This window comes from Chamaea fasciata, unplaced genomic scaffold, assembly GCF_029207755.1.
Source record: "Chamaea fasciata isolate MVZ Bird 193981 ecotype frontalis unplaced genomic scaffold, bChaFas1.0.hap1 SCAF_8, whole genome shotgun sequence".
NCBI classification, from domain to species: domain Eukaryota; kingdom Metazoa; phylum Chordata; class Aves; order Passeriformes; family Sylviidae; genus Chamaea; species Chamaea fasciata.
Window position 1 is genome coordinate 14,609,176 of NW_027094093.1, and position 16,458 is coordinate 14,625,633.

Genomic DNA, 16,458 nt, shown 5'->3' on the forward strand with positions numbered 1-16,458 from the left:
AGTAATAAGAACTGCAGTTACCAGTTACATGTACTCTGTCTGCACAAGCAGTAAAAAGTACCTCTAATGGGGGGCACACACTCATGGCCTGCTCTGTGGTGCACAGGCAGGTGAGAAACCCCTCACCCACCACCACACAGCTGCTGGCTGGGAAGGGGGCTAGGAACTGGAGCTAACACAGAAGTCAGGTGTCTAGAGAAAAGACTTATAAGGATCAGATAAAGAGAAAAATGGAAGAGGAAAAAGGGAAGAATCACAACGTGAACAGTAAGTCAGATGGCAATTACTCCATGCCGTAATGGGGTAGGAGGTTCCTGCCTTGCAAACTGTTCAGGGGGGCTCTGAATGGAGCTGCCCTATGATTGGCAAAAAAGAAAGGAAGAAGCAGGAAAAAGCATGTGAATGTGCAGCATTCAGTGCTTCTTTGGCAAGCACACATTTTGGAGGAGGAAAAAGATTCTTTGAAAGGCTTTTAAGTTATTAAGTACAAAATTAATCTAGAGCCCTATGAAATCAGCACTCTCCAGTATTTGCATGGCCAGTCTCATGCTGACCCAGTGCTGAATAAATTGCAAGCATCTGTCAATTTCTGATGTTGATTACATTAGACACTGCCCTCAGAATGGTCAGGGTAGAGACTCCCTTTCTTGGGGCTTTGTTCTGTGGTTTTATTTCATTTCATTATATTATTACTGATGCTTCTGTTTTCTCGGGGCCAAACCAATTTTATTCCTCCTGGTTTACTAGCATTTCTCAGTCATCGTTTTTCTTGCAACCCCACAGCATGGCAATATTACACAGTATGAGAACTAGTGGTGCTATTCCCACCCCATTTTATTTCTCTGTTTCTCACACTCACACATACTTCTCACAGGATATATCTGCTCTTCCTGACAGATATAGCTCAAGGGAGGGAAAGACACTTTGAATAAAAATATCTATATAGAGAGAAAGGCTTTGTCCTTGTGTCTCCAAGGTCTTATTTAGCTAGGATTCACGAAGAAGCATTCCACTGGATAAGAGGAGCACTCTTCCCCAGCTCTGGCTGCTATTGGAAAGAGGCTGGGTTAACCAGAGCCCTGTCTCTGACTAGCTGACACCCAGTAGTTCATACCTAAACTACTGCAAGGTTTTGTAGCTTCCTTTGCAAAGGTTTGGCCAGAGATCCAAAAGCAAATATAAAAAAGACATATAGATTAAATCTACTTTAATATGACTACTGGTTGAATTAGAGAAAGTACCCAAGATAGGCATGAGGTTAAGAATATGGAAGGTAAAAAAATCTGGATATAAAACTCCTTGGCTGAGTAAACATGGTGCCAGTATGGTTCTCATTAAGACCTTTACTCAGAACGTCACTGCTGGCACTTTTAACCCCTTGTTTTGCTTGCTCTTAGCTTCTTTTAGACACTGTTATCCAGGCTTCCTCCTTTGGTGAGGTTACCAGTTCATATTTTGCCTCCATGACTTGTCCTTTCACGGGGTGGAGATACAGTTTCCTTACCAGGACACTCAGCAGAACTGTGGCCACCATATAGGCAAACCTGAGGGAAGAATCAGGAGAAAAAAAGATAAAAGCCTTGCTATGATGTAAATTTGCCAAAGGACAACAGCCAGCTTGAACAGGTTGTCCCAGCAGTAACACCAAGATGCTGGAAGCACCTTCTCTCCTGTCTGCCACTCCTTCCCTATGCTCACCTCAACTCTGGGCACTCCTGGCTTCCTGAGAAACCCAACAAGGAGAGGTTTTTCATGGCTAATTCCTCATTGAATCTGTCCGGGTCAAACCTATAAAAAACAAAACCTATTAAGGTTTTCTGAGCAGGCACAGCATCCTTCCCCCAGAAACATGCACACATACACACAGTAAAAAACTGGAAATGAAATAGAGAATCTCACTAATTTGTTCTCTCTGGGTCATTCCACACAAATGTATGAGGGCAATTGTGCATCCATTCCATCAATGTTCCCAGCTGGTCAGATGTGTCCCACCTTGGTCAAAATGCTGACAAACTGAGGTAGTGTGAGACAGGGCTGGAACTAATGTGCAGTACACAGCTGAGCTGCTGCTGTGACCTGCCCTCTATTCCTCTCCAGGGCACATGCAATCTAATTTGTCTCTCTCTGCCCCTCTGAGTCCCCTCCTTTTACACTTCCAAAAAATCTTCCCTTTTCTCCTTGCCCCTCACCCTTCTCTTCAAGCAGCTGGTGTGTGTTATGTGTATGTGCTGGGGGAGGGAAGCCAGTGACTCATTCAGGTGAGAAAAGTGGTTTCCAGGTTTGGGATGGTAGAGGCTGTAAGAAAACTATTATCCAGGGCTGGCATGAGTTAAAACAAGGGACGCTAATAAAATAACATTCAATTTCAATATTAATCCCCCTCCAAACACAAAATTTGATGGACAGAAGATGGTTCTTTCAAACCTTTCTGCCAAATACTTTAAGCCTTCATTTCCCTGCTTAAATATCCAAGCTCTGCTTCTAACAAGGTGAAAGGGCATGTGGGAAAAGCAGCATCAAACTTACATTTCCCCTGAACTAAAGTGAAAATACAGATTTTGTAATAGCAGAGAAAATGCAGTTGCCTAGCAAAAAAGCAAGGAGGGCAAACAGTGTTTTTGTACAGCAGATGGGTGAAAGCATCACAAGGTCTCCTACTTCTGTCATGGAAATCTTCGTCTACCTCAAGCTAAACCTCAACCCCAGCCTTCCTGAACCAAACATACAATGTTCATAGCAGTCCTCACTATTAGTCCCACGGGGCCTCAGCAAACCTGAACACAGTTGTGACCAACCCTGGGAGGAAATCCCTGCCAAGGTGCTCATACACTGGTGCATCAATGCTTCACCCCTTTCTAAAAAGTCTAACTGCAGGAGAGGACAAGTACTGTTCTAAAGGCTCAGTTCTTTCTCCTAAATCTCAGCTGTCTGTTCTCTCTGTCCAGAATAACTGACCCACATTTTTTGCAGCCCAAGTGAAGTAAATCAGATACAGGTTAGCATTTGCCACCAGGAGGCCACAGGAAGCTACAGTGATTTTTTTCGTTAACCTCCCAACACTGGCCTAGATCCACTTCGGTTTTCACAGACAGACCAAAATACTGAGGTAGCATTTCCCTTCACCCTAAAAACCCACAACCTCAAACTGACATTTCCTCCCTTGCACCACTGTTTCATGATGACAAGCAGTGATTCCAAAGCCATTCAAGTCACTGTTTCACAGAAAACCTTTAACAGAAGTTACCAGGATTAGCCAGGGAAGCTCTGTGTACACCCACAGAAAGGTTTTTACTAAACCCACACACATACATGCCCCAAAACCATGCCCATGGAGACAAACAAACCCAGACCTTCATAAACTAGTTTTCTTACAGACTCCCTTTCATGTCCAGAATCTGCTTAAGGCAGGCCCTGCAGCACAAAAGGCTGATCTAATTTAACAACGCAAAGGAATTAGCTGCAATTCAAGTCGATTCTACATACTTGTATGGTGATGGCCAAGATGAACTATCCTGCAGCATCACACCAAGAGCATAAAGCACAAGTGTCTGCAAAGAGAATTACAACACGTCAATGCGGAAGGAAATGCACAATTAAAGACACCTCTCGACAGCTCTGCTGGATGATGATTATTCTGAGACTACTCATATTTAGGTGGATTAAAAAGACAATTATGCAGTATTCATCTACAGATTTTCGTAATCCATGCCCAGATGTTAGGATTTTAACTTTTAAGAACCACGCTGCAATTGTTGGTGGTTACAGAGGGTGTGACCCCATTTCTCTATGCTTGCTGAGATGTATGTATGGACTACTTCACTCTCTGGAAGGGAAGGTGGTATGATGAAGCATGAAACAATGCTCTTTTAAGCATAACTGAGCCCATAGGCCCCTTCAAAAGCTTACTCATCCCTGGTGGAGCCAGAAGCAGAAGCAAATCTACTCAGGAAAAGAACAGGAATTTGCAGAGGCTCTCCCACAGAGGAACTGCAGGCAAACGTTGAGCTAAACTGTACTTTCAGATGACAGAGCACCCGCTCCAGTTCTACACTGTCAGAAGAAATGGTCTTCCTCCCTCACCCTGGTCTGGAAGAAGAGGAAACAGCAAATTCTCCTACAGGAAAGGAGAGTGGCCTAGTGCTCCCAGCACTGCCCTACCTCTTTAGGGATAGTATGTTGGTCCACTCTGCCCTCCAGCTCCTGCAGCTGTGCAGCAATGGGAGTGAGCTTTGCTGTCCGCACTGTCTCACACAGCACTTGCCGACAGTACCTGCAACCAGTAACCCTTGGTTAGTGTAATTAATTCTCAGAGAGAAGCTGGTCCACATCCTTGTGTAAACTGCTGTACTTAGAGGCACTTCCTTTTTTTTTTCCTGGTAAGGAGTCCCAACATCTTTGCAAGAAGCATTAAATCTCATTAGCAGCTTTTACAGAAGGTTGTCAGAATCCCTCTTCTTTCAGATTTTAAACCAAGCTAAATCTGCTAAAATGCATAAACACAGCAGCCCTTTTCCTGTACCTCTCACTCATACAAGAAGCAGCAAGAAAACCACATACTCAATACTCCCTTACTGAAACCCTAACACTAGTCCAAATACAAAATGCACCTGGTTGCAGCAACATTACAAATGCAGAAAACATAAATGCACACTGTTGACCAGACATCATTATGTGTGGCCCTTTGAAAAGAAGACTGGTCCATGCTTTCTCTCTAAATACCTCTATATCCAACCATGAAGATGACTAATTACTTCTACTACTTCTGGAAAACTAGGACAAAAAACTAAGACAGTGAGCAAAAGTGTTGGCCTGGCAGCCAGGGCACTGATTCTGTGATTTTCCTCTGCTGATGAACCTAAAGGGTTTCCTACAGACACCCCAAAGTGGGCACCCTGGTCCCTGTGTCTGGAGTGCCAGCAGATTCTCTCTGTGTTGCAAGTCATCCTGTGGTTTGATCACTTCCAGAAAGAAAAAAGGGAGCTTCTGGATGCCTTCTCCTGGCCTAGTGCAGGATAGGCATCAGATTCCACGTGAAATGCCTTGTCCCCATCACATGACAGCCTCCCTCTGCATTCCTTCTGTAGGACCCACCTGAGCTGCTCAATTTTCTCATGTGTAATTGGTCCCTTCCCCAGAACACGGTCCATCTCCTTGTAGAGATTCTGCTGAACATCTTCTGAGGTTGTCAGGAAATAGACTGCCCAGGTACACACTGGGGAAGGAATCAAGACAAGACTGGACCCAGAAAATTCAATCCTTTACAAATGGCATTCAGTTTTCTTACTTCCTGTATTTGCAACATTACTTTTTGGCCTAAAAAAAGGTGACCTACGTTTACAGCAGGCTCTGCTTAGTCTGTATTCAGTGGCAGGAACAGAGGCTGAACTCCTGTGTAACAAGAGGCCCTGCAAGCTACAATTCTCTTCCTGAAGCTATGAGGAGCTTAGGAAGCTGTGCAGGACACTAAAGCACTCAGCCCCACAGCTCTGGCAAAGGGATCACATAGCCCAACTAACCCTGGGCAATCAGGTCTATTACACCAACCATGCAAATGAAAGGCTGGACTGTTCAAAGCTTTAGAAAATTCCCTTATTTGGGGTCTTCCCTAGCACACCTCAGGCAAGTGCTCCAGACAGCCAGTGCCTGGGGCTCCTGAAGGGAGCTCTCTGCAGATGCTGGCAAGCACTGGTCCCCCCACATCTATTTTTTGAGGTACTTGAGATTAACTTCAATACCAGAGTGAGAAAAAAACCTTGCATAAGAAATAAGTGTGTAGGATGCAGTTTCCCTAAAGCTACAAGAACATGTTTCTAGCTCTCAAAAATGTCTATTCATAAGAACTATCTGGAATCTTGGATTTGATGATCCTTTTGAGTCCCTTCCAACTCAGAATATTCTGTGATTCTGTGAATCCATGTGGATTCAAGCCCCTTAAAACTACAGTCTTCCTGGAGTGCCTGCAGAGGATATTCTCTGGAGAGAGTATTACCATAGTTGTCTGATTTACCTCCTACATTCTCTAACACCTAGATGCATCTGGGAGGTTTTCTTTGGAGTCCCAGCCCCACTGGCTGAGGTACAAGGCCAGATAATCATCCCTTTATCATAAGGTATTTTACACAGCTTGAGTTTGTATTTTTATTTGTTTGGGGTTTTTTCATAATCTTTGCATAAATCCCAGAGTAGCTTCTTTGAAAGTCCTCCATACGTGGAACACACCTATCCTCCAGAAATTTAAACCACCCAGACAGATGCTAGCACTCTTTCTTCCTATGTGCCTGAGCCTATTTTACAACATGATCTTTGTGGCTTAGTTATTTTGGTGTTCCTTTCATCGAATTTAGCATCAATTGTCTGGGGTTAAGAATGCAAGCAAAAATCAATAGGGAGAAATTCTAACGTTCACCATAAGATTGGAATGGTGGTCAAACACAGCTTAGGTTCAGCTCACTAACTGAGCCTGTATCAACAGTCTGATGTAAAAATTAGCTTCCTCCATATGTCTGTAGGTCAGGAGAAAGAATAATTAATACAACTTTTTATTAGCCTAGGGTAAGTCTCATGTCATCACACACAGGAATGTAAGGATAGCAAGTTACCTACAGTTACTGTACTTACAGTTAGCAGTGATTACACATCCTGCCAAAGAGAAAATCATTGTATCCTCCAGAATCTAGGAAAGAAAATCTACTTCAGGGAAGGAAGTTCATAAGACTGTAAAGAGAAAAAAGAAGTGGCACACTCTCCACTCAAGCACACTAAATCCCTTTAGTGCAGAGAGCAGGAAATACATCTAGAAGACATAAACTGAGCTCTCTGTAGAACTTCCACTGGAATTACATGAGACATGCTTAATATTAACATACTTCTGGTTTATAAAAATATCTATGAAGCAGTGGTAAGGACATCTACCAAAGTCTAATGCAATCAAACACTGCAGGAGTGGAAAATACAAACTACAAGCCCTGCTTTGGTAAAGAATCTAAGCTAAGATGCAAAACTTTATATTAATCAAAGGCTACCATGCAATGAATTGCCCATCTGGCCAAACTCCATTACTGTGTAAGGAGGTAACAGCTGCACAGACCTGCTGGTCACTCAGGCTCCCCTGCAGCAAGGTGTCTATAAAGACATGCCTGTTGAATGATCTGCCTCGGCGCTCCTTTGTAACCTTCCTTAAGATGGATTCCATCTCCACCAGAGCTTTGGAAGAAAAAAGAAATGTTTATTTTAAAACCTGGTCATTCTGGTGCTGCAGAGAAGCAAATTCATCTCCCCAAGCAGATTTTCACACCAGCTGTCCCTGCTGGGCTCACTTACAGAAGCAGCCCCTGTTACATGTTACTGTCAATTTGGAAGGCAGTATCCCCAGTTTAGCTGAAAATACAGGAACCACATAACACAGGTTGCCTATAAATAGCCATCCTTACAGGTATACCCAAGGTGTCTACTCTGGGAGCTGAATCACATAAGGGGAAGACAAATAACGCTGTTGAACCACCAGAGAATGTATTTCATCACCCCCCACGAAAACATGTATGAGCCACATAGCTCTGGTGACATGACCTGCAGAGTTACAATTACTGCAGCACCAGGACTGACGGAGCCCCTTTGGTCAGGGGCTCTACAGGCATGGTGTGAAAGGATGGCTCTGTGCTAAAGAGTCTGCAGAGACAACGTGGGAGGGTTTTGGCACACAGTCCACATTTCTGAAGATATGTGAGTGCCTAAATCCTGGTGACTGCTGTGGGAACAAGGGGGAGAGTTAGGGACCTAGATGCCATTGCCTGTCTGGTCTAAATGACCTACAAAGGACCATCCAAGAAACATGGAGTGGAATTTGGGTCTGAAACTCCATTTATCAAGGCCCAGTTCAGTTCCTTTGTCTTAGAATTACCTTCCTTCCTCCTCTCTGCGTAGGAAGGCCAGCAACACTCAAACACCAAGGCTCACTATCTGGAGTTGGTGAAATTGCCCATGCATCATCATACTACAACTCAGGAAGAGACTGACCATGGGAGGAATCCAATTCAATGGGGCAGAAGTTGTCCTAAGGTTCTGAAACCCACAGAACCAGAAGTATAAAGAAGGAAACACTGGTTTTGGAGGATTTACAAGCAAAACTTTTGTTCCAGATACAATGTACTTTAGTTAAGTGTCTTATCAATCAACACTGAAATGGTTTAATTATTAAGAACAAAAAAGATAAGACAACCTAAAAATTAAAATAACTTACTATAAAATATATGAGAAAAGTACTGCTAAAACACACCTGAAAATCATGTTAACTTTAAGAATATATCAGGGGCTATCTGATGGTGTATCCAGGAAGGTGCAGCCAACAAAACAGCACCTCTGTACTTGTGTCTCCCAGCCTGTGAGTGAGTGTCTGGCAGTACAGGCCCCAGATGATGCATCATCTGAATGCCCATACAGGCCAAATCCAGGGGCTCCATCTGTCCCCACCTAGCACAGCTGCTTGCCTCCAAGAGAGGTCAAAAGTGGACACTAGGGAACACAACAGGAAGGGAGGAAGCACACCCTGATTCTTCCCCTCTGTCACTCTCCAGACTGGACAGACCCTAGAACTAGACCTGGAACTACAGTTCTAGTCCTGTAACTTTTCACATAAAAGCAGCTTGCCACTCAACTCCAAAACAGTGACCTAATGTGAGAATAAGTACAATGTATCTGGTGGCTTATGGCATGATGAGCAACTCAGAAGAAAAGCCAAGACAACTGGGCAAATGAAGTGCTTTCACATGCTAGCTAACTCCTAAGGATTAATCAGAGTGGGAGGAAAACTCTAATTTTGGGAGAAACCTACCATCTTCGTAGTGCTTCTTCCTAGTCATGTTTTTGTCAAGAGACCCATCCAAGAAACCTTTTCCAATCTCTGACCAGATCTGGAAGAAGAACAGAAAGAATAGCACCATCACTCACCATAGGCTGAGACTGCTGGGACTATTCTCTTCTTCCCTACTCAGGAAAATGAAAACACTAAATAAAATTAAGACTTCCTGTCAATATGGAACTGGTCTTCTCTTTAGGACACCACATCCCATTTCAGACACCATGTCTATGAGGCGCTGGAATTAAGCTGAAATTAAACAACTGTAATTACAACTGTAGGGAAAAAGCTATGGCAATCTTAAATGGGAGAGGGAACTGTTTCTTTCCCACCCTATCACCAGCATATTTAACATTCCCACATGTGGACACAAGTGAGATCTCCTCAGATTTTCCTTTCTCCACAATGTCACAGAGCCTTCAGAAGATCTTTGAAAGGGAGAAGTTCCACTGGCAGTCCCAACAGAGTTTAACTGACTTAGGTACCATTGGATCTGGGTTCCTGACCTCCAGGGATCCTTTAGAAACACCTCACAGTAATGACAGCAGGAGCAGCAGTAGGATCTTTCGAACAGTTTCAGCTTGGGACAAGTGAGGCAAAGCCCTCAAGCTCATACTTGAAAGTCTCAGCAGTAGCTTGTACTGAACTGTACACAGATACAAGCTCTGTGGTTTTAGTTTGGAAAAATTTACTAGGAGATTTCCTGGCTCTTTGGGACACTTACTGCATCATGGTGCCTGCGGAATCGGATGACTTCCCGGTCATCTTCAAAGCTGCTGCCCATAGCTGTCTGCGTGACAGACTTCATGGCAAAGCCCAGCATGTGCTGGCAGAGTGGCACATGTTGTGCCTCAGGGAGAGACAGCCATTTGGCCAGTAGCTCTTCTGACAGCTTGAGAGGGAATGAACCATTAGTTAGCAGTAACACCAGCAGTCTATTTACCAAACACACCCTGGACACATTCCCACCCGCTTCCTAAGGCAGACCACACTTCCATGGCTATGGAATAATGCTAAACTCCAGGTTTCTTCTCATTGTTAAACAGTAACATTTTAGCTGCCAATCTTCTGCTTCTTTCAAGGCTCTCCCCCAACAAGGCCACCCTTCCCCCCTCTCTTGTTCCCTCTGTCACAAAAGAAACCTTAAACCCTTTAATACTGACAGCTCCAGAATAGGGAAACAGATCATATTCCGGCTGCTGGACTAAATCAACATCATCTCTCTGTGGCCCCAAAGGCTGGTTCCTTGCTCCATTCTCCTGTCCTGGGAAATCTATCACGAACACAGGTGCTCCAGTATCTTTAACTGCATCTGGTATCTCGGCATAAAAATTAAGCAAGCTCAGCCCTTCCCCTGCCCACTGGAGCTAAGAGAACTCAAATATTCACACCATGAAAGGCAGAGGCTGTTTGCTATTTCAGATGCTTATAGCTCCAGCACTAATTTGAATGCAGATCCTTTATCGTAGCGATCATTCTCACTACACCTTCCCCTTTGAGCTACACAGGGCTTCTCTGCTGTACAAAGGCAGTTACCTTCTGGATGAGAGCAAAGTTACTTTGCAAGGACTTGGTCACACCATTCTCATACAGTTTTCTCCTCATGTGGCTCTCTCCTGTATCCCCATTCAGGCTGGACTGGTACCTCAAGAGGGATTTCAGCATTGTCTCAAAGGGATCCACTGAAAGCAAACAGAGGAAACACCATTCAAAAGTCACACTACACAGGGCTGAGAAGAACAGCAGTCTCTTTAATCGGGTACTGCTACTTCTGGGGCAGTGAGCAAGGCATGGCTCCTTCCCCTCCAACAGTCTCTTTGGGGCGTGAAGTTTCTCCTCCTCAGTGCGGGCTAGTACCTCACAAAGTGTTTTTTCTGGGGCTGATTGCTGTCCTGTGATCAGCTCTCCCTGCAGAGCTTGCCTGCTGGCTCTACCAAGTAACTCTTCAGCAACAATGCCTTCAGAGCTTGTTCCCCATTTGCCAGTTGATTCTGACATCTACTTGGTGACAAGAATGAGTGTGGCACGGTCCTTCCCCTTCTCCTCCAGCCTGACCTGCAGTCTCTTTGGCACGCTCCCCTTCACATCTGGTGTGCTCTCCTGCCTGAAGGAGGCTATGCACTCAGGACATACCAGCTCACACGACAGACTTAGCCAGAGATTGCTCTCTGCACTCCTTCCCTTGCATCCCAGACCCAGGAAACCTTGTTTGATCCCCTACTGCTCCTGCATGATTTCTCTTGCATGCACTGAGTTCCCTGCTGAGGAGCCCTTCCCAAAGTAGCACCTACTTGTCTGCCAGGGCTGCCTCCAGCACAGAAGCTCCTACAGAAAACCATACTCCACTAAGCTACAGAATGCTTTCTACTGCTAATCACCTTCTACCATCTTCAATCCTTCCACACAGACACTTGCATCAGTGTACAAACTAGACAAAACCACATCACTTCCCTATCCCTGACTCATTTCAGTTAGATTTTTAACCGAATTTCACCACCAGGGATCTCTACTTAATAAATCTGCTAAAGGATATTAGGTGTCAATGCAAAACTGTGCAATATAGCATGGCATATGTTTTTCCCTTACTGTAAACCTTTTAGCATGTCTTGTGGAACCAGCAGAGTCTTTGAGGGACTATTTGGTAGGAGCAACCATGGTTTTCAAGAAGGATATTGTCACTATTTATCACAGTCTGTTATTTTTCCCAGATGGAGAGTGAAACCTCTGAGGCATCAGAAAACATCAAGGCTGGGCTAGAGACATATGACTTTACCAGCTGTGGATGGATCTAGGATTCCCCACAGAGACTGGGGCCTCATTATGCTACCAGGCAAACTTACAAGAGAAAATTCCCACCTGCAGAGGACTTACCACCTAAAGACATAAAAGCAGCTAACGAGGCCAGAGGCATGAATATGGTAATCTTTCCCAAATGTTTTTCTCTCACATCTTTTCCTTTCCAATGTTTTTAAGCTCTGCATCTCACCCTCTTTCCCACTTTGAATGACAAGGAGCATGAGTATGTGTCTTTTGGCAGAGCAGATGGTACCTGCGGCTCTCCACTTGGCGCGAGCTGTTCTGAGACTCTAGCTGCTGCTGCTGCTGCTGCTAATTCCTCCTCCAAGGTACTTTGTCATGGAGCTGCTATTCATGCCACAGATCCCTGCTGACTGGCACTGGAACAGCCAGGCACAATACTGGGTAGCCAGGAAGACACATGGCAGGTGGTAAAGCCCACACAGAAAATCCGGCAAGCAGAGGCATCTAGAGAGGTTGGAGGATGCTTAGAGGCAACACCTGCTGAAACTGCAAAGTTTTCCTGCTGCACATGAAAGGAAACTGCTGGACTAGCCACAGGCTCGGGGTTTTTTTCTCCCAATGTCTCTAGACTGAACTGGCAACCCCACGCCACTGGTACTCTGCCTCATGCTGGGAAAGGGCTATTTCTGCACAGCTGTGGGAGGCCAGTGACTCCACAAGGCACAAACTGCCTCTGGAGAGAGCTCTGTTCTGCCAGCACTTGTACAGACTTCATCCTTTGCCCTTGCCTTGAAAACATCTCCAGAGTCACATTTTCAGCCCTCCTAGTGATACGTATCAAAATTTCAACTGTTCTTTCCACTTACAAGGAAATCTCCCCATCCCAAAAACCTCAGAGGGCTGCCCTGGACACCACTGCAAGTAAATAAAAAGAAAAGATCTAACTGAGATCAAGCACAACTGAACATCAGAGACAGAAACTACCTCTGAACCTGCACAGTAAAATGCCCACAGAACAGCAATGAACTCCTGCTCAGACAGACTAGGACTCATGGCTCCATCTCCGGCATTCAGTGTGCTTCAGATTCACTGCCCCAACCCAAAAAGCAACATCAACTCAGGCAAGTTTTCCAAGTTGGTCCCTGAACCCATTGCTCCTTGCAATCCTGCATTAATCCACCTTTTTCACATCCACATCGTTTGTAGGCCTGAACTGCTTCCCCAGAGCCACTCAGGGGAATCACCAGTACCAGCTGCAAAGTTTTACTTCCTTTGAATTCTCCTTGCAAATTAATCTCAACCAAGCTTAAAGAGGCCATGAAGACATACCAATTTCAAACACTGCTTGAAGCCTAAGGAAAAAGAGTCTCCTGGCATTGGAAATGCTTATAACTATGAATCCAATTAGTCCAGCTTCAAGGCTTTGATGAGAAATGCATTATCTGCACCTCTCTCTCTGTCTCCAAGAAGTTTGGCCACACCTGTGACACATATATGAGATGAGAGGAGCCTTTGTATGATACTTGCAGCCAAATCCTGTATCTCAGCCTTGGAAACCAAATGTCAGGTATCCATGAAGATGGATGGTGGTCTCAGGCACTCCAACTGACTGAGGGAGAGTCACACGGCATGGGTTTTCAAGCAGAGCTGAAGAGTCAGGAGTTGGAGTAATACAGTCCACTGTGGGCTGTCTCCTGTCCCATGGCACTGTGTGCACAGAAGAGAGACGGGCAAGACCACATCTCCAACAGAACTTCAATCTGCCCAGAGCCAGTTTGTGGCTGAGACCTACTACAATCCCTATTCCCACTCACCAAGAAAGGATACAGGAAGGGCTTTGCTGCAGCTACTCAGCTACTCCTGTTTATACCTCAATGCTTCAGGAAATATAACCTGTAAGATTCCTCGCCTCTAATAAAGTTTGAGCACCTCTGGCAAGCATCAGTGCTAAAAGGAAAGCAGTGATACAACTTATATTGCTGGTCTTCCAGCTCTGAGATCGTAAGAACCCTCCTTCTCAAGCTTGTTGCCTTTATGACGATCCCCTCATAAGCTCTTTCTTCGTCAGGGCTGAACACACTTTCCCTGGCTTCTCCTGCACGACGGGCTCCTCACTTCTCTGGGAGCATTGGCAGCCTTTATTTGCACTCGCTTTATTCAAAATCATGCCGGAGTATAGAGGTCAGAGCCACACACAGGCCTCCAGGTCTGACTCATGCTCATTTTGTACAAAAGTCCTCTCTTTACAGCAAATCCATGACTCAATGTATCCTGTTTCTTCCATGGCCATGTCATCTCACAGGCAATTCACACAGCCCACTTTTTCTCCTCCTGTTCCTGCTATCCTAGCCCTCAGGGATATCCATCTCACTCTGGTGCCCTGTGCTGACAACGGGTTCCACAATAATGCCATCAAGGTAGGACACTAACGTAAGATGGAGTATTTCATGTCCCCAACACTGCATTTCACTTTTCCAAGACAATCCAGCCTTGATCCCCCTTTCATTTATCAGTATCCAAGCAAATTCTGAACTCAATCCCTGACATAAACACAGTTCAATCACTTTCCTTGTCTAAAAATCTAATTATCGAAGTATAACATGCATTTCCCATTTATCCCCCAACCTTAAAAAAAATACATTTAGCCCTTAGCATAGCAGGATACTAGGCAGAGCTGTAAGCTGTCTGGGTCACCTAACTTCCTGCATTTAAGTCCAGGCACTGTATTTCTCTTTCTCCGGTACTCAGATCTTCCCAAATTCAGAACATTTATGAGAACGTGCCTGCGCAGGGACCTGTCACCACTTCTCTGAGCTTGGAGAAAGTGACTGTCTGCTTAATTTTCCCCAAACACACTTGAGAGCATTCAGATCTTTCAGGGTGGTTTCCCACCTTCTGGAGTGTCATCTTTATCCACTGTGTCTTGCTGATCCTCGTTAACTCCCACTTCTTTCCCAGATTGTCACCATTTCTTTTTTTGATTCTGTCAGGCAACTGTACATGAAGCTTACCCCTCACAACCCCAGCATGAAGTGAGCTGAGAGATCTGCCTGTGCCTAAAGACAGCCTACAGGATCAGGTCAGAGGTGTGCATCTCAGTCAACCTTGTAAGATAAAAACTGGAAAGCAAGAGATTAAACCCAAACATCAACTGAGGTAACTTATTGAGTGTGATAACCTTAGGAAGCAAAACGCCCACCTAAGAGGCTTAGGCCATAAATTAAAATACTCTCCCATGACTACGATGGTCAACTCAGCTACCAGCACCACCAACAACTTCCAAGACTGGAAGATCATTAAAGGTTTTCACTACAGAAGTCTACACACCAAAAGAAACAGGAAAGGTAAAGAACTTCTCCAAGCAATAGTTTGAAAAACCTCCATGCTGAAGCATACAAGGCAGTTATCACAAACTAACAGAGCTGTTTTCAGACTTAATTAAGCAATGTTTACCCTCATAAACTGTATTTCAAACTGCTTTTAAAATGTACGCCACGCGGCTACAGGATGTTCACCTTACTCTATCAGGTGACTAATGAGCATGATGCTTTCCCTGAACATATGCCTGTAGAGAGAGGGTAAAAGACACAAGCATACTGATTTCTTGATGGCCACTGGACAGCAGTAACCCTTGGTCACTGATACTTAAGTCCAGCAAGCAGGACCAAAGCCATACCTGAATCACCACGTCAGCTACAAAATTTCATTTTCTTTCAACCTAGAATGAAACCCCAACTCCCTCTGACACCCTTCTGTTGATGCCCAGCGAGGCCAGAACAAATGGACTCAAAGACAACATAAAAGACACTTACACGACCGGTTGGGATTCATATGTTGTTTCAGGAGATCAATGGAGCCAAGGCTGACAACAAGACGCCTTCCAAACCAGAAGGAGACCAGTGGCCCATATTTCTCATGAAGGTTCACAAGAAACTCATGTAAACTGCTGCTGACAATGATATCTGGCAGGTTGCCATCCCTGAGAAACACAGAGGATATCTGGTCATGAACAGCATCCTCTGCCAATGCTGAACTTCATCAATGTGGAGACAGAAAACACTTACTTTTCATCAGTTGGAGCCAGCCCAGGGATACCTGATGCTTGCCTAGATGCCTAGAGTAAAAGGAAATGCATCAGTCTTCATGAACTCCAGATTTTATACAAGTCCCACAGCTTTTCCAGCAGGAGAGATAAATTTTCCACACCAATACTACTACACTACTTACAAACATGAAACAGAAGCTGGATATGCTACATCTGCAGGCTTTAAACCTGCTAAGCCGATAAACCTCAAGTGTGTGCCTGGTGCCCCTGGCTAAACCAGGATTACTCGTTTGGTTAGGTGAAAGATGTCTGTGTAAAGATTTAAAGGGTCAGGTTTGCAATGTAGGATTGTACACACAAAGATTCACCCTAGAGGCCTCCAAAAACGCAAGGCGAGCAGACCGCGCCTTTCGAGAGCGGGATTCACTCCCGGAGCACGTAAAGCAGGAGCAGTGCCGGGGCTGCGCTGTCCCGGGAACGCCCTGCCCGGCAGCTCCTCTCGCAGCCGCTGCCACGTCCCGCCCGGGCCCCGGGGTAGGGGCCGGGGGCACCGCCCGAGCCCAGGGGCCATGGGACGGGCCCGGGGCTGCCCCGGCCCCGCGGCCGCTCGCTCTCCGCCCGCCTGCACCGGGGGCCGGGCCGGGCCGAGCGCCCCCCGGCCGGCAGCGTTACCGGGTACAGGTAGAGCACGGCGCCCACGAGGATGAGCAGGAAAGTGACGGCGAAGATGGCGAAGTCCAGCATGGCCAGGCCGGGGCGGTGGAGCGGCGGCGGTCGGCCCCACCCCGGGGCCGCCGGCGGG

At 45.5% G+C, this 16,458-nt stretch overlaps 1 protein-coding gene across 1 annotated transcript; it reads right to left on the bottom strand.

The window, feature by feature from the left end:
- Positions 1–816: 816 nt before the first annotated feature.
- Positions 817–16,440, bottom strand: CYP20A1 (cytochrome P450 family 20 subfamily A member 1). Its single transcript, XM_066189782.1, has 13 exons — positions 16,329–16,440; positions 15,676–15,725; positions 15,424–15,590; positions 10,388–10,533; positions 9,576–9,743; positions 8,828–8,906; positions 7,088–7,203; positions 6,619–6,673; positions 5,092–5,212; positions 4,159–4,270; positions 3,484–3,548; positions 1,699–1,788; positions 817–1,544 (listed from the first exon to the last, which is right to left on the bottom strand). The coding sequence occupies exons 1-13, from the start codon at positions 16,398–16,400 to the stop codon at positions 1,394–1,396; spliced, it is 1,392 nt and encodes a 463-aa protein (XP_066045879.1). The 5' UTR covers positions 16,401–16,440; the 3' UTR covers positions 817–1,393.
- Between the last annotated feature and the right edge of the window lie 18 nt (positions 16,441–16,458).

Bases quoted from the DNA above. Each gene is read 5' to 3' on its own strand.
- CYP20A1 (XM_066189782.1), bottom strand. From the start codon at position 16,400: ATGCTGGACTTCGCCATCTTCGCCGTCACTTTCCTGCTCATCCTCGTG. The intron at 15,591-15,675 runs GTAAGTGTTTTC...TGTGTTTCTCAG, and splicing joins CTGGCTCCAACTGATGAAAA to GGATGGCAACCTGCCAGATA. The intron at 1,545-1,698 runs GTGAGCATAGGG...TTCTTCCCTCAG, and splicing joins CAGGAGTGCCCAGAGTTGAG to GTTTGCCTATATGGTGGCCA.